Source organism: Ochotona curzoniae, unplaced genomic scaffold, assembly GCF_017591425.1.
Source record: "Ochotona curzoniae isolate NIBS_2020 unplaced genomic scaffold, NIBS_Ocur_1.0 contig_883, whole genome shotgun sequence".
In the NCBI taxonomy this organism is placed as follows: Eukaryota; Metazoa; Chordata; class Mammalia; order Lagomorpha; family Ochotonidae; genus Ochotona; species Ochotona curzoniae.
Window position 1 is genome coordinate 72,691,636 of NW_024466599.1, and position 18,272 is coordinate 72,709,907.

The 18,272-nt window shown below is 42.2% G+C and overlaps 1 protein-coding gene across 1 annotated transcript in view; it reads left to right on the top strand.

Annotated features, from left to right (window-relative positions):
* SLC9A2 (solute carrier family 9 member A2) overlaps window positions 1-18,272 on the top strand; it is a 94,192-nt gene that overhangs the window by 14,747 nt on the left and 61,173 nt on the right. The window contains exon 2 of the mRNA XM_040994148.1: window positions 17,246-17,709. Coding sequence (XP_040850082.1) covers window positions 17,246-17,709 — 464 coding nt within the window. The remainder of the gene's footprint in view (window positions 1-17,245; window positions 17,710-18,272) is intronic.

The window sequence follows — 18,272 nt, forward strand, 5'->3', positions numbered from 1 at the left end:
GGAACTGGAAGATTCTGACTCCAACTGGAGAAGTTCATGTTTTTACAGGGGATCAGAAAGCACACCTGCTTGTTTGAAGTGGCTCCAGCCTCCATCTCCCTGCAGTTTCATGCTCAAGTTAATTTCCTTCTGACTTTCCTCACCATATGACCTGTGGTCATTTTACTTTTTAGTTGGCTCTGTACTGATTGTCCATCCTTCCTAAGTGAAAACTGGATGTCCCAGGCCATTATCTAAGTGTCTGCTTACAACATATAGAGTTAAAATTAATGATATGTACATCCCCAATCATACTTGTGGATTTTCACACATAGCATCTACATGGATCCTCTTAAGAGCCTTTATTTTCTTTTTGTGTTGCTACTGATGCTCATTTGTCACGTACTTACATTCCAGAGCTGCTCATGAATGCTAATGATTTGACTAAAGGGGATTGGTAATTTTTTTGCTTAATGGCTTTACTACCCTAGTGACGACTGTTTTGAACTTTTTCTTTTCATTTGATTTGGATGTTTCAATTCTGTGTTTTGGAACCCCTGAAGCCAAGGGGAGGCAGGGCTGTCTATAAATCTCTGAAGAAATGTGTGTAATTGGCAAGGATCCAAGCCTTCCTCTTTTCACTAAATATGTTAGCAGGTTGACTGCTACTTCAATGAAACATGCTATTTATGATAACAGTAGAATCAATACGATCTCTATCTGCCTTTAAGGTGTATTCATCCCCACACTCATCAAATCCTCTTTTGTCTCTGCAACCAAATGGGAAGCGCATATGGTTGTGTGAGTCCACCGCGTGGCTAATCAGAAGGCAGGGAGGAGGTGAAGCGAATGAAAGGACATGAATCAGGTAATTTAAGAAAATAGCGTCATTTACCAAATAAGGTAGTTTCTTACTTTAGCCAGGACCACCAATGCACGGCTATTGCCCGTGCTGTGTAAGTAACTGGTGACTGCAGTTGATTGTTAGCGACCACTTAATTGAAAAATGGAATTAGATAGTAATTACTGGCCACTGTGGGCTCCTTTCAGATACTCTGATGTATTTATTTTAAGCAAGTGGTAAATTTGTTCAGCAGGCAAACTCTCAAAGCAACACAAACCGAAGAGAAAATAAGGCTCCCGTGCAGGATGGTGGGGTGGGTGGGGTCGGCTCCCTGGGAAGCCGTGTGCAACTTAATGATAGCAGTGTGCAAACAACTCCCCCCAAATTAGCATCAATCATTCACTTAGCACAAGGGCTGAAAGAATGTCAGGTCCTCAAATTTAACATATAGCTGGGGGCAACAGAACGAAAATTGCTTTCACTTGTTAGCTGTCAGGGAATGTTTGGAATCTAAGTTACAGTAGACCAGGGTTCTTATCACCACCATCAGCCCCTGGGCTGGGGTAGCCCAGCAGGCCATACAGAAGCAATTACTACAGCCAGAGTTCTTCATGGGTTCTGTGATTCCCTCTACATAGTGCCCATCCTCAGAACGAGCTCTTCAAATTGAATCCTTTCTTGGTTAATTTGTTGATCAAACGGTGTCTCTCAAGTGGGGTGAGAGTGTGAAGAAAATGAAAAGTGAGATGCCTGGACCTACAGGGTGATGAGTCCATGAAGTTAAAGATGTTTGAGGCCATAGAAGTTCAGTGGAGTCTGCTTCATCCCTGCAGAGCCTCAATTTACAATCCTAACCAATTCTGAACAGGTTCCCAGATGGTCCTATGCTCCCATGAAACGTGAGTCCCAGAGCTTTCTAAATAAGACTCAGGGCAGCTCCCAGTTTCTTACCGGCAAGGATCTTGTTTCCCACCTGGGTAGATTCGCAATTCTCCCGGCATCTGTGGATTAGTTTTCCCCCACTTGAGGAGGCATGCATTTCACACCCAGAGATAATATGTGCAGAAATACTTTGAAATCTGTCCAGGGGTGGTGTTGTTATTCCCTGGGGCAGGTTGCAATGGGAGTACATCGTGCTGTTTGTAATTTCTGGACTGTCTAGAGGGTGTCACATATGTGGTTTGGCTCGTTTCCCCTGAGTTTGTGGGACGCTTTGTAGAATTCATGTGACACAGATCTAGCATTGTTCTTCTCTTGAATGCCAGGGAATCTGAGCATGCTGGTAGCCAAATGTAAACATCATCGGAAGCAGAGAGGGACTGTCACCTCCCTCCCCTGGCCCATTCTACTTCGAGTTTCAAAAAGAAAGTGGGATTCATGAACAAAAGAATCTACTAAGATCTTATTTAGCAGGAAACATCCAAGGCAGTCAACTGCATAATTGGTTTCATCTTTATGGAAAATCAGTTAGCAATATAAGGTACTAAACTATAACTAATATTAAATAACAAGTGAGTGATACTGCTTACAGATGGAGACAATACTTATTGGCCATTTCTTCACTGGCAATCCTAAGCTGGAAGTTGAGTTCCTTTCTTAGCTTAGAAAGGAAGTAATTTTTTAAAATTAAGAAAGTTATTTATTTTGTTGGGGGCGGGGAGAGACGGCACACTTCTGTGCATGGATTCGTGTCCGAAATATCTGCAGCAACTGGGCCTGGATTAGGCTGAAGGTTGAGCAAAGAACTCAGTCTAGGTCTTCCATGTGAAAAGCAGAATTTCGTCTATTTGAGTCATAACCTTCTGTTTCCCCGAAGAACAGTTAGGACTTGAACCAGGGCAGTCAAATATGGGATAAAGGCACCCCAAATGGTATATTTAACTGTTCTTTATTTGCGCTTTACAAGATTACTATGTGAAAGTGTTCAATATCTGTACTTTATATAGATACAGACTAACCTGTTTCAGTCAATCTCTTTTCAAATTTCTGCAGAAATATAAGGACCCTTCAGAAATTTTATGGAAAAATATAATAAAGTTAGAGTTAATTTTGATTGCCAAAACAAAGTAGAAGTCCTGATTTTTCACTATATATGTTTATATGTAAATATATCTATAGTATATATAAATATTATATATAATATATATAAATATAATATTGAAGACTGTACACAGGGACCGTTTGAGCTATGAAAGTACCAAATTGTCTACTGTCTAGAGCCCCTGACTGTTACTTTGTTGGGATGAATTTTAGAGAGATGGTAGAGCATTATTGAAATGCTGCCAGGTCAGCAGGTGGGCAGTGTTTCAGTGGAGACGTTTATTTGAAAATGTAGTTCATGGATTTTACCTGGTGGCTTAACTTCCCGAGCAGGATCAGCACCTCCGACTGGCTCTGTCTTTGATCCCATAGAATGTGTCCCTTTGTATGACGGTATTAGATTCAATGTCTTCTATGAAATGACATTGCCCAGAAGAATTGATGAGGATGACGTAGGGCTGTGTGTGTGTGTGTGTGTGTGTGTGTGTGTGTGTGTTGCATACACCTACACTTAGCACGTGCTCATACACACACACACACAGAACAACTTGCTGGTTAATAACTGAACGTGCAATTTCTGGTTACTCGACTAAATGCTTTTCCAATTCATTGGATATTGGCTAATTTGTTGGGGGCCCGTACTACTGAGAATAGATTTTATCTTGTGGATGGTCATGGAGTACAAACAATGACTCTGAGTTTCAGAAAATGGTTTCATGCAGACACTAATGAGGCTTAGTCATGAGTCAACTCCTGTTCCTAGCCTTGACCTGGCAATCAGATTTGGATTTAGGAGAGCAGGTGCAGGGAGGTAGTTCACCTGCAAATTCCCTAAGCCTGTGGAAGTGGATGAACATCATCAACCAACAGTGCTGCGCTGTATTTTCCACTTTATAAAATAGCAATGGGAAGCTGAATTCTCACTTACTTGCTTAAGAGATTGGAAGCCTTTATTGTAGTTGAGATTTGAAGTCAGGAATCAAAAACAAATGATGAAGAGAATTAGCTAGAAGCATTTGTCTTGCACTGGTGTCCACTAATACCTTCGCAGGATCTAATACGTAGACTTGGCTTGTTGGACTTGGGTCTAAGAGGCTAACCTGCCGCAGAGGACCCTGTACTGCCTCTGCACACTCTGTACGATGGGTAGGCTGGAGGAATAAGGACTGGCAAGCAGGGGTGCTGCTGTTGTACTAAACAAAGGGAATCTGTGCTCATATTTAGCTGATGGTTGCCTTGCAAAAATTGGTATGGGATCCTTGGGCATAGAGGATCCAGTTCTGAGTATATTGCAAGTTAAACAAGACAGGAGAATTTGTGTGAACAATGTGTTAATTTCTAAAGACAAGCTCCATACATTGAAAGCACTGGATAGAATAATACAACATAGACTTGCTCTCTGTGGTGGCTCATGGCCTGCCTGTTCGCAAACTCTGCTCCTGACTTTTTCATGCTCCAGGGAAAGTTTTGCTTGATTGTGTTTCAGAGATCCGAGCCTATGATAAATAATACTTGTGTACCCAGGGCCAGCTTGAATTTGTTGCATAGTCTAGTTAGCACTGATAAAAATGAATATTGTCCCCACAAAGTGAATGTGTTACAAGTAATAGTAAGAAGTCATACTCTATTAAGAATGGGAGGATCATTGTAATATCTAAAAACTGCTTTCTTGGTTTCTTTACCTGGGTAAAACAGAAGGCAAGCTGGAATAGTACTCAGCATTTTACTGAATTAAGTTGCAGAACAGTTTCATTGTTGATGAAAGCCAGTTGGGCAAATCAATTGAAATTCTGTGAATTATTGATATCCTAATGAAAGTGTTACTTTAGTTAAAGAAAGGTGCTTTCCTTTAAAAAAAAAAAAAGCGTATTTTAAAAAATCAAATTGAGAGTTCTAAAGAGAATAAAAATCTTAACAGTGTAGCTATCTTTGTGGGTTTTTTTTCCATTTAATATTATTTCAGATAGATCCATGAAAGAACTCATGTGATAAACACACGTGCTGTGGTAGATTATTATAGCAGTTTAACAGAAAATTGGCTCAGGAAAATTCTCTTTCCATAACCATGTTTTTATGAGCATTTCAATTTCTTTCAGTTTCTAAGAGATTTCTCTTTCGTCCTTCCTTTTCACCTAGCTGACTTTCTTCCTAGCTTTCTTTTTCTTTCAAAGGTAGAGCAAGGGCCCAGCACAATGGCTAAATCACTAAATCCTCACCTTGCAAGCGCCAGAATTCCTTCTGGGAGCTGGATGGTCCTGGATGCTCTGCTCCTCATTTGGCTCCCTGTTTGTGACCCGGGAAGGCAGCAGAGGATGGTTTAAGTCTTGGAGACCATGCACCCATGTGGGAGACTTGAAAGAAGCTCCTGGCTCTTGGGTTCAGCTCTGACCTTTTGGCCACTTGGGGAGTGAACCAGCAGATGGATGATCTTTGTCTCTTCTCTCTGTAAATCTGGTTTGTCTTTCCAATAAATATAAATGTCTTTAAAAAATAGATTCAGGGCCTGGTGCACTAGCTTAGTGGCTAAAGTCTCCATCTTGCATACCCGGGGTCCCGTATGGGGGCCAGTTTTAATCCTGGCTCCTCCACTTAACCTCCAGCTTCCTGCTGTCACCTGAGAAAGCAGTTGAGGATGGCCCAAAGCCTTGGGACTTCAAGAAGGGAGATGCAGAAGAAGCTCCTAGCTCCTGGCTTCAGATTGGCACAACTCCAGCTGTTGCAGCCACTTGAGGAGTGATTTATCAGATGGAAGATCTTCCTCTCTGTCTCTCCTCCTCTTTGAATATCTGCCTTTCCAATAAAAATAAATAAATCTTAAAAAAATAAAGGAAAGAAAAGGTAGATAGAGAATGTGGAAATGGGGATCTGTGCAGAGATTTTTCTTTTACCTATTGGTTTGCTGCCCAAGTGACTGTCACAGCCAGGTCTGGGCCAGGACCTGATGCCTGGTCTCCCACATGAGTGACAAGGGCTTCAATAAGTGGGCCATCCTCTGCTGCTTTCTTAAGCTCTTTATCAGGAAACTGAATGGATTGTGAATCAACCAATACTCAAATCAGGCAACACCAGCCTTAGTAGGACTTTAAGAAGTCACTTTGGGCTCATGTTGTGGCCGAGTGGGTGAAGCCACTGTTCAGGACACTGGTATTGCATTTGCGCACCTGTTGGAATTCTGACTGTTCCACATTCAATCTAGCTCATTGCTAATACCTGGAAATGCAATGGGAAATGTATGGGGCCGTACACTCGTGTGGGAGACCTGGAAGATTCTACTGACCCCTGGCTTCGGACCAGCCTAGCTTCAGTTGTTGTGGACATTGGAAAGGGAACAGTAAGATCTCTCTGCCTCACTCTCTTAAGTCTGTCTTTTAGGTAGTTAAATGCGGAAAAAAAAGAAAAAAAAGAAGAAGCTACTTTGCTTTCCCTCTCTGTACTGTCAAACAGTTGGACTTCTTACTTTGAACAGCTCCAATGTTGCACAGCTTATACCAACAGCTGTAGAGTTGTCTTTCTGCAGGCCAGTGCAGTCTCTGGGTCCCAGCCCATCCGTAGGTGCTTTGAGCTGGGATCACCTGGAGAGTGTGCCTCTGCCAGAAGCCTGACTCAACAGCAGTGTCTTTGCTGTCATTTCTTTAGTAGTACTAATGCAGCTAGGTCAATATGTACTTTTGCTTTGCCGATTTCACTTTATAACAGTGAATAAGAAAGAGATGAAAGTAATACTTTTTTTAGTATAGATTAAGTATGCATAACTGCGTTTGCCGTTTTCACTGTTTTGAAGTGTACAACTCAGTGGCCGTAAGCACATTGCTGGGGCTGTGCAGCCGTACCCACCATCTCTTTCCAAGACTAACTTACCTTCCCCAGCTGATATTACGTGTCCATTTTACACCCACTCCCAGCACCTCCTGCCTCCAGTCTTTGGCAACCTCCCTTCTACTTTCCATCTAGGTAGATCATGTCAGGGGAGCCATGAAGTCGTTGTTCTCTTACCTCTGATAAAAGGTTTTGAGGAAGAACACTACAGCTCTTAAAACTGTAAAGAAACCGAGACAACATGTGAGGGGCGAACAGTGCTAAAGCACACAGCTAGGGTAATCAGATATAACCCAGCTGACTGCAGATTCCACCGAGAAAACAAACAAAAACATCCACATAATGAAAGAAGAATGAGGAATGTGAGCTTGTGATAAAAGATGAGATCCTCATCGTTTGATTTCTGCTGCTGGGGTCTCCGGTTACAACATGCTCACCTGGGACGTTTTCTCTGCATGCTTCCCCTTCAACTTGGTTCAGTCCCTGAAGGGGACTCGCCACTTCAAAGGACAAATGAAGAGCCTTTTTCTTCACGGCTGTTTTTATCCAATCTGTTTCTTTAATCTCTCACACTACTTGTGACACCATGCCTGGCGGTTTTCCTTACACCAGAAACCCATTCTCCAGTTCTGCTGGAAGCCAGCTGGAGTGCTGTACAGTGTAATTCTGACAGTAACTAAGTGGAATAAATGCAGACGCCACAGGTGAAGTGCTCAGTGTTCTCAACTTAGACGCCCAGCTAAAAACCTCAGCTTGCCATCCTCTCGAACAGCTGGTTATATACATCTTATTTGGGCTCCATGATTTTCTGTAACAGTTCACGTTGTCTGGGAAAACTCAAAAGGTTGCAAGTTTATTATAAAGGCCATGGAAGAACAGCACGATGAAGAGGCACCTAGGTCAAGGGATGGAGAAGGGCTACAAGGCTTCTGTGCTCTCTCTGGATGCAACATCTTCTCAGCACCTCCAGGTGCCCATCCACAAAGCTATTGGTTTTATTATCTGGTGTTCCCATGAATGTACCAGAGCTTCTGCATCAGGCAACTGGTTAAATCCTTGACCATGGGTAACTGACCTCATCTTTGGCTTGGGGACGAGAGATGAAAGTCCCAACTCTGGTCATGCTTTTGTCTTTCTTGTAATTGCATCCTAAGGCCACCTGGGGCCCCAATCATGAATCATCCCATTGGCATACCATGGAAAGTCATTGCTTCAGAGGTCTTAAGTGTCTTGGAAACTCTTCTGTGAGAATACAGGGCCTAAGACCAAATAGTAAAATAGAAATCCCTTCCCCTATGGCTCTGGAGATAGGAGGGTTTGGAGAGCTTTGTGCTACAGTTTGCAAAATACTACGTGAGAATAGGAGGGGGAAAAGCGAATACAACTTGAATCCAGTCCTGAGCTCTTATGCATACATCAGATCCTCAAATGGGTCTCTGAACTTTCTGCTTGAGTGATTTTTATTTCGTTGAGAGGCAGCAAGAGAGATAGAAACATAGACCGAGAGACAGGCAGAGAGAGCCCCCATCTGCTGACTGGCTCCCAAATGCCTAGAGGCTGAGCTGAAGCTGGGAGCGTCACTCAGTCCAGGTTTCCAGGATGCACTGAAGGTATCTGACCAACTGAGCCATTACAGTTGCTTCCTGGAGTCTGCAGTAGCAGGAAGCTGGAGTCAGGAACTGGAGCCAGGGATTTGGACCCAGGTGCTGCACCATGGGACTGATTGCTCAATGTCCCAGCTACCCTCCTCTTGAAGGAATTTTGAAGATGAACAGACATGCTCTCCATGAGCTGACTGAAACTTGGTATTTGGAGTGACTCGGGGGTTTTGCAAATGATCATTCTCAAGTTCAGGTAGTTCCTTGCTACTTTGCTGAGATTTTATTTTTAATCATGAATGGAAGTTGAATTTTATCAAATGATTTTCTTTCTACACAAATTAATGTTGCAAGTTTTATTCTTTGTCTTGTCAATGAGATAGACAAATTGCAAAATATAGAACCAACCTTTCATCTCTAGGATAAACCTTATTTGGTCTTGGCGTTTTATTGGTATCATATTTTGTTGATTATTTTCTTCTACTGTGATAAGGATTTTTGCATCTATTCTGATAAAGCATATTACTATATTGCTTTCCTTTTCCTACTTTTGGTATCAGAAACATGCTGGGTTCGTATAATGAATTGAGAAGTATTTTCTCTTTCCTATTTTCTAGAAGAGACAATGGGTACAACTGGTGTTTTCTGGTAAAATTTACTAGTGAAAACCTATTATCTTGGGCTTTCTTTTAAGAGGAGCTTTTAAATCACAGTTTTGTTTTCTTGCTGCCACCATTTTCTCCTTCTTCCTCCTCTCTCTCTCTGTCTCCCTCCCTTTCTCTTTCTCTCTCTTTCTAAATATAGGTCAATTCCAATTATTTCATAAATCGTGGATGAATTGTGGTGGTCTTGCATTATTTGAAAAATTGCCCTGTTTCAAATGTGTTTGTAGTATACCCTTATGATCACTTTTTATTTCTTCAGGGTATGTAATGTCACCCCCTATTTCAGTTCAGATATTTAAAATTTATGTTTCCTTTATCAGTTGGGAATGAGCTTCTTAGCTGAAGCAGGATGATGTTCTCGGGCTAGTTTCCTAGCACCATGGGAAGGGGACACTCATTGTTAACCATAGGAATAGCATCCCACCACTCTCTTTGCCCTCATCCAACACCAGTATAATGGGAAGATTAGGCTGTTCCCAACACCCTGGCAAAGGTGGGAAGCAGAAGCCCCAAGTGATCTTTACAGGGGCCATATTTGTGGTATGCCTGGAATAGAGCAGGCTTTGTCCAAAAGCTATTTTGTCTTTCAAAGCTGACCCCTTCCTGGTTCCTTGCCACAAAAAGCAGGCCAATATTGGGACTTTGGTTGTTAATGCCCATTGGCAATTCTGGGCTACTGCTTCTTCAGGTTCTGGAATGGGGTATTGGAGAACACAAAAACATCCAGAGAACTCACCATATGATGTTCACCTGTCAGAGTTTTCTATGCTGTTTTACAGTAACATCTTGGCTTTTTAGGTGTTCTGTGTGTGACATAAGTGGATGTCTGTTTCCTTTCTGATCTTTCCTTTTTCGTTTGAGACTTTAAAAAGATGAATGCATTCCATTTTCATATTCTTTATTTTTGTCATTGATCTTAATCTGTTACTTCATAATGCATGAGATGATTTCAGCGTAGGATGACCTTTGGTTTTCATAGATTTTTAAAAACCTTAAGCTTTCCAACCTTCATGAAATTTTCCACAGTTGTTGAAGTACAAGAAAAGCTTCTTTGAGCATGTTGGTTATTTCTCTTTATCTGAGCCAATAGTAGTGGTTCAACTATGCTTTCTTTGCACATTTATGTGTCACATTTTACTTTATCTAACATTCTTATGTCCCTACCAACCATTATTTAGAGTCTAGTCTTCTTTGTGTGGTGAAACAAGGCAGAATGTGTGGATAGTGTTCCAGGGAGAGTGTTGTGTTGCATTCATCAAGAAATGAGTTATCCTGTAGAGCTCTATAGAAACTGAAAAGTCTTGCAGCCAAAGCTAGATGACAATTAAGTACCATGATACTTTTCAGAAAGATTCTAATTGCATTTGTCATCTTGATTTTCTTCCCTGCAATTTTCTGTCTTCTCCCAGGATTCTGAGGCTCAAACTGTGGATCCATCCTTGAACATCTTTCTCATATCCATCAGTCCTGCCAGGGACACAATAAATCCCTCACTGGACCTCCTCTCATGCTTACTGTCATCTCAATGAAAGTCAACATTAGCCTTCAGCTGGATTAGTCAGTAAACATATTTGGCTAGTTTGTCTGCTTCCATTCTTCAGCCACATCCACAATGTCTTTTGTGTGAATGTGGTCATGACATTCCTCAACTCAAAAACTTCCCATAACCCCTAATCGCTTCTAGAACCTCTCTAGTGTCTTTCCTGTTGCTCTGGGTTCTGTGTGCACTAGACATTTCCTGCTCCTGTGTCTTCATTTCTTCCCAGGTTCTTCTTTACTCCATGAGTTTCAGTAAAAATAGCTTCTTTGCTCATGGTCTTCCTAACTCAGGACCTTCTTAGGAGGTGATCGGTAGAGGCCACAGTCATAGGTAATAAAATAATTCATCAGCACAGGTAGTGTGAATACAGCTAGCTTTGTGGAACACACTGCAAGGAAGCAACAGGCAAACAAGACAAGTGAGAGCTGACCACTGCTGGAACATGGGCTAGTTGTTCTAGTGAAATACCTGTAGGGTAGTTCCTTCTAACTAAGGTGGCTGTGGTCATAGCTTGTAAGGCTGTAACAGGCAGGATAGCAAGGCAGATACCCTTTGTAATATGGACTACAATCCAAGAAGCATACTTGTAACTGCAGTATTTTCTCAGTGAGGCCATATTTTCTATGATTCAGCAGGTTGTCCAGGTGGGTGAATTGCATTTTGGGGAGAAGTTCGGAAGCCGGTGTCACCTTTAACTTAGAGATTCCACGAATGCCTTGGGGCCACCCTCCACATTCCTCTCTGGAAGACAATGAAAAATAATTGGCATTTTGGCAAAGGCCTCTTTTCATAACTACTTCAGGGTGTTGAGGGGCTTCACATCAACCCCATCTAAGATCATCTGTTTGCCAGGGGTGTGGAATGTGGGATGCCCAAGGTCCTGGACTCCACTCTGCACAGTCCAGCATGTGGCAAGGCCTCAGGGAAAAAGAAGATTCATTCTGGAGAGGTCTGCTGGTAATGACAGGACTCTATATGGCCTTGTCTGACAGAATTGTTGATGGAGTTGCTGCATTCTCAAAGAGACAAACTGAATTAGTTTGTTCAAAAGAGGCCCCAGGAGTTAGAGCAAGGAGGAGATATTAGAAAACTCACTAGGGACATGAGAGAAAACAGAATTTACATTTTGAGTTCTGAATTATTTATTCTTAGGTATAATATTTCTTGTCCAACAGTCATGAGTATAATGTACATTCAGAACTGCAGAAGTCTATGCACAACATTATATTTTAATGAGGGCACATGTTTTCCCTTGGGCAGCTACAAGAACCATCTAGAGTCATTTTGATGAAAACTGCTTTGACCAGTAGGAAAACTCCAGTATTTAGCAAGGATGGATCTCTGGGCATAAGGGGCAAAACATAGTCCACTGATTACACTGCGAAGGGCTTCCTAAATGTTAGCCAGTCTGTCTCCTGTGCTGGATCACATGGCGTTGTTATTGTCACATCCGTCAGCCGACCTTTGGTGATAATACTCTAGCATTAGGTGTGAGAAAAACAGGTGTCGTATCTGGCGTCTCCTTTTTGACATGGGAGTCCTCTTTAGAAGTTGAAGCACCAAGTTAATACTCAGCACTCGTGCCTAAGAACATTTCCTGCAGAACCTCTTGTCTTTAATTTTATTCAGAGCTGACACCAGTGACTCTATCTTGATCTTTCTTCCCTCCTTGTGGTCAAGATCTTATTCTGAACATACCACAGACCAATCACTCTGTAGCTAGGTTCTGTCTGTCCCTCCCTGCCAGGTTCGATTTGATCTAATTGTTGGTCCAGTTCCACACTGCAAGGCAATATTTGACCACCAGGAGCTGTGGCAGAAATTCTGTCAGCATATTTGAGCAATAAAGAGGTATTAAAAGGAGTGGTTCTTAAGGTAATCTAGCCTGTAGTCATCTGTCCCGCTGGTACAAGTCATTAAAGTGTCAGGCCACCATTATATTGCTGAGAATTGTACTTGTATAGCACAAAGTTACAAAATGAATATATAAAACAAAACCAACAAGATCAAAGTTAACAAATCTGAAAAAAGAATGAGAGTTACACTGCAAAAGCAGGTGCATTTTATAAGAGCAAATGCTCTACCATATAGCAATCTTGCATTTGGCAAAGTCGCAATATCAAAAGCCAATCCAAGGCAGATTTGGATTTTATTTTGAACTATCCATGTCTTAGCTTTGGAAATTTAAGGGCACATCGGGAAGTGCCAACTTTATTTACTCACTGCAAGGCTTGGAGTCCTCTGAGCATGGATTTCTCTGCTTAATTTTTAGAAATGCCAACGTATTTAAGCACAATTTGTTGTAAGTAGAGCGGGTTCTTGCTTAACTTACACTGCTATGCAAACACAAAAATCTGAGTATGTAGCCCCTTGTCTACTAAAAACTCAATTTTGCTACCTGCCACACCCAAGATGACCCAGAGGCTCAGTCATGGAGTTGGGAAACATGGGAGTTGATCTCTAGACTGTTTTCAAGATAACAGTCTTAACTTTTTCAAGGCTCAGTCTTCTCAAGCATTCAGAACTGAAAAACAGCAGAGAACACAGAAGATCTCCTTAAAGATCTGCGACAGGGAGGACGAACTGTGGGAAAGGACTGTAGCTTTGTCAAAGGGCTAGGCCTCTTATTCTGAAAGCTTGTATGAAAGCAAGACAAAGGAAAATGAGATGCTTCTTTTTGAGAAATAAACGATGCCACGTAAGGTGATTGTCCTATTCTCTTAACACAGCCCCACCAAGGGACATAGTGCATAGGTATTATTTTCGATGAGATATGACCACTGAAGGGGAACTAGCAGCTCTGTGGCTTAAGGAATGGAGTTGGCCCTTAGCACTGAGGGCAACAGATACTAAGCCTTCCAAAATGGGGACCTTCTGATTCCTCCAGAGAATCTCCTTGGCCAAGGATCAGCCTTCACATAGGAAAACCATTTGCTGAGAACCAGAAGTAGAAGAATACTGGAAACTGGAATCCCCATTTCTGAAGTACTAGGCATTTGAGAATGAGAACTTTGAGTTCCACGAGCCAGTAGCCCTAACCAGGAAATACCAGTTGCCCACAAACTTGCAAGCTGTTCTCTGAGCCTCAGCAATAGAGGAGAAAGAATGGCTGATCAGAGGGCCAGAAGTGTGTTGCGAGGGTACTCACGTGAGCGAGCTGACACTGCCATTCATGTCTCACGTCGGAGGATGGCTCCCTGTGATCACAGAGTAGGGTCTCGTATGAATCACCACAATGTCACAGGAATTGACCTGCAGAAGCCAGTTTCCAAGATAGTGAGAAAAATGGACTAGAGCAGATAGAGTGAGCACAGATAGATTTATTGAGCTCATTCCAAGGAAGCAATGGGACCAGCACAAGTAGGGTGTAACTGCTGCTACACTGTGGACTGTAATCTGAGAAGTGTGCAGGCCGGAGGCAGTCCCTTCTTAGCTAGGGTAACTGTTGTCCTACGCTTGTAAAGGAACTGTAGTCAGGACAGCCAGAAGTTATCTACTGTGACATGCACAACTGCCCAAGAAGCATTATTTGTAACTGCACTATGTCCTTAACCTGTGCTCTCCATCATGCAGGTTATCCTTGGTAGCCAGTTGGCATCTCTGAGCTGAGCAGCTTTTATCACCTTCAGTTTGGGAACTATATCAGATATCCTGAGGACACCATCCACAAGGACCTCCACTCTCTTTTCTTCCCTCATTAGGGAGGTTCTTCAACTATGTTTCACTCTTTCATTTTATACAGGGTTTCAAATAAATATACATTTTTTAAAAAGAACATGAAAGTATTTTCTGAAGCTTGTAGAAAATGATATTAAATGATAATTTTTTCACTTAAGGACAAGCTGATCATGGGAATGGAATTTGCTTCCTTGAGAATCGTGGAGTTCCCATGGTTGGGATCCTTTCGGTAGCTCTGGACTGTTGTAATCCAATGTCCACGAACTTTTTCGAGGTTAAAATGGATTATTAAATCTGAAAATACTTTACTTTGTGAACCACCAAGAGATTCAGAAATATAAAATTGTGTGATCTTATTTCATTCCCATAGCTCCAGTATTTAAAAAAAACAAAGCTCTTCGTTCTCATTAGCATACACAGAAGGGAGGAGGGGAAGTGGGAGAGGGGAACAGGAGCCACGCCCTCAGGAGAGAGTGCACAGGCTCTAGATGAAGACATGCAGACTTCAGAAAAATGTTCCTTTCAAGGGGTCTCCAAAGCTATTAGCAGAAAACGTGTACTAGATTTCAAAAGAAAATTTACACCAAAAGCTTTTGAAAAAGATTTGTATTTTTAATCTTTTATCGGAAAGGTAGATTTATAGAGAGAAGGAAAGACAGAAAAATCTCCTGTCCACTGGTTTACTCTCCTGGTGGCCACAATGGCCAGGGCTGAGCCAATTCAAAGCCAGGAGCCAGGAGCTTCTTCTGGGTCTCCCATACATTTACAGGGTCCCAAGGCATTGGGCCATTCTCAGGCTAATCATCAGGGAGCTGAATGGGAAGCAGAATAGCCATCCAAGACACAAACCGGTGCCCATATGGGATCCTGGTGCATGCAAGGTGAGGACTTTAATCACTATGCTATTGTGCCTGGCCCACACTTAAAAACATTTATATATTTATTTACTTATTTATTTAGGCAGATATACAGAGAGAAAGAGAGATAGAGAGAAGGATCTTTCATCTGCTGGTTCGCTCCCTAAGTGGCCGCAGTGACTGGAGCTAAGCTAATCTGAAGCCAGGAAGCCAGAGCCTCTTCTGGGTTTCCCACGCGAGTACAGAGTCCCAAGGTTTTGGGCCATCCTCGATTGCTTTCCCAGGCAAGAAGTATTTTGCAGAATGGGAAGTGAAGCAGCTGGGATTGTAACTGGTGCCCATATGGGATCCCAGCATATGCAGGGCAAGGATTTAACCATTAGGCTATCATGCTAGGCCCACTAAAAAAACCTTTGATTCCACTTTCCCCAAACTGAAAAGAAAAAAAAATAAGGCACCCATGGAACCAACAGGTATTTACAAAGTCCATTTTAAGTAAGGCAGAGGCACGTGGGTATGAGTACACCAGACTTCAGTGACCGAGCTGTATGACCCAGCACTGGGCCCCAGGGCTGGTTATGCTAAAGTACACCCTGGAAAATATTGAACATAAAGTCAAGAATGTTCTAGAAGAAGTCATGCCTTTCTGGTTAGGGAGAAAAAGAGTAATATTTCTAAAGTGCATTAAACCTATTTTTAATTATTGAGGGAAATACGCTTATTGAAATCTAAAATTTCTGGTTTTATGTATCTCAATTCACAGAGCAGCCAAACATGAATTTCATAAAACTGGATGCAAAAAGTCATTGTCTGATGAAAGTATGTAATGGGATGGGTGTGAGGCAGCACCTGTGAAAGTAAGAAGCTGGGTGGGCAGCAGTTGGATCAATGGTTAAAACGCCGCCGGGGATGTCCATACCCCGTGCTGGGGTGCTGGCTTGAGTCTTGTTTGGCTTCCAATCTAGCTGCTTAGTAATGTGAACCCTGGAGGCAAACAGATCACAAATAAAGTACATGGAACACCACCCATGTGGGAGACTCCGATCAGGTCCCTCCCTGGCTCCTGATTGCTGATCTCACGTTGACCCTGCAAATTGCCTCTGCAGCTCTGGGTTTGTGGGTGTCTCTGGAATGAACCAGCGAGTGGAACATGTCTCACCCCCTACTCTCTTATAAATACAATGAAATCAATAACATTGAAACTGAACAATTAAGATGTCCAAAATCATGCGATTAAAAACTTTAAAATAGCCTGAACTCCAAAACGAATGGTCTGTAGGGAAAGTCACGGGCCACATGGAGGGATTAACGACAGAAGGAGACTCCTTATCAGTGAAAGAGAACACCAAGATAGAAGAAAAGAAAAAGGCAACGAATCCTTAGCAAATGTGAAAGAGAACAGGATTCAAGGTTATCATTAAAAAACCACAGATCTTCCTTTCTCAAGTCAAATCTGTTTTAACATCTCTCGGTATAAAGGTGTTGAAATTAAGCTGAATAACAGTGCAATACAATTAACTCCCTATATATATATTTTTATTACATCTAAAATAGCCTTTTGTTGAAGATGTGGGAGCTTGACAAAATGAGAAAGAATACAGGAAGCTTCCAGATAACAGGGTCCACAAAAGAGCAACACTGTGAAATCCTAATCGGAGGGAACTAGTAACAAATACATATAGCATGAGTTTCTGAACCAGTGTCAACTTCCATGTAAGTTTTAAAGAAGTCTGAAAATTACCACCGTTCCTCTCATTCATGTCCTTAGGAGGTAAAAATGGGTTATTATCTAAAAATGCTTTGGGAATCACCAAAATGTTTTGAAATAAAATCGTGTGGTCTTATTCTGTTTTTGTAGCTTCAATATTTAGGAGAAACTTAGCAGGAGTTTAGACAAATAATAATAATATCTAAAAAGAATACAGAAAAAATTGGTGTTCTTTTTGGTGAAAGTCAATTTTTAGAGTTTATTTCAATCTAAAGCAAATGTGAATTTGTTTAAAATTGCAAAAAAAAAAAAAAGAAAGAAAATCGTGTAGGTAATATTCATCTGCAGCAGTCTAGCTCTGATTTAAATTCAGTGTAAATACACCTTGTGAGTCATTTGATTTACGTTGTTTTACTGGCCTGGGAGATTCCACAATGCGATTCTTTACATTGACCCGAATCATGGTCTCTTCTCTGCAGTTTCTGCAGAACCCATATCTCGCATCTTCCTTCCTCTCCAGGCTTCCATCTCTACCACAAGCTGCCCACCATCGTGCCTGAGAGCTGCCTTCTCATCATGGTCGGACTTCTGCTGGGCGGGATCATTTTTGGGGTGGATGAGAAGTCCCCTCCCGCGATGAAGACTGACGTGTTTTTCCTGTATCTCCTCCCTCCCATTGTGCTCGACGCCGGCTATTTCATGCCCACCCGCCCCTTCTTCGAGAACCTCGGCACTATTTTCTGGTACGCCGTGGTTGGCACCTTGTGGAACTCCATCGGCATTGGGGTGTCATTGTTTGGCATCTGCCAGATCGAAGCCTTTGGTCTCAGCGACATCACTCTGCTCCAGAACCTGCTTTTCGGCAGCCTGATCTCAGCCGTGGACCCCGTGGCTGTGCTTGCTGTCTTCGAGAACATTCGTGTCAACGAGCAGCTCTACATCCTCGTCTTTGGAGAGTCCTTGCTGAATGATGCAGTCACAGTGGTGAGTCACCATGGCAACACATGGGTACCACCAAGCGACCCAACCTATTTGAAGGAGCTCCCGTTGGGTCTTGAAACTCTGAATGCGTGCTTTTATGTGTTTTCATCTTTCACTTACTCTAATGGACCTGTACTTTTCCTTTTGATCTGGGCCCCATGGTACAACATAGTTTGTGCCTTCTGGCAGGGCGTGGTTCATACCTGAGGAATATAAAAGGGATTGTGGCCTCTGGACCTGTAATGACTTACTATTTGAGGCATTTCCAAAGGATGACGTTTGACCATAGTGGAAAGGAAGCCGGAGTTATTTTTAAGAAGTGATGCTGTCCCCATGCAATGTGTGCAATGCATGACAAGTGCTGATACCCCATGAGAGTACCGTTCTCAACCAGAGTTGGCTTGTTTACAGTTTCAAACATTTACTTTTTCAAAATAAAGATTTATTTTATTATTTGAAAGGCAGAGTTGGAGAGAGGGAGGAAGGGAGAGAGATGGAGAGATCTTCCATACCCTGGTTCACTCCCTAGATGGCTACAAGAGTCACAGCTCAGTCAATCAGTAGTC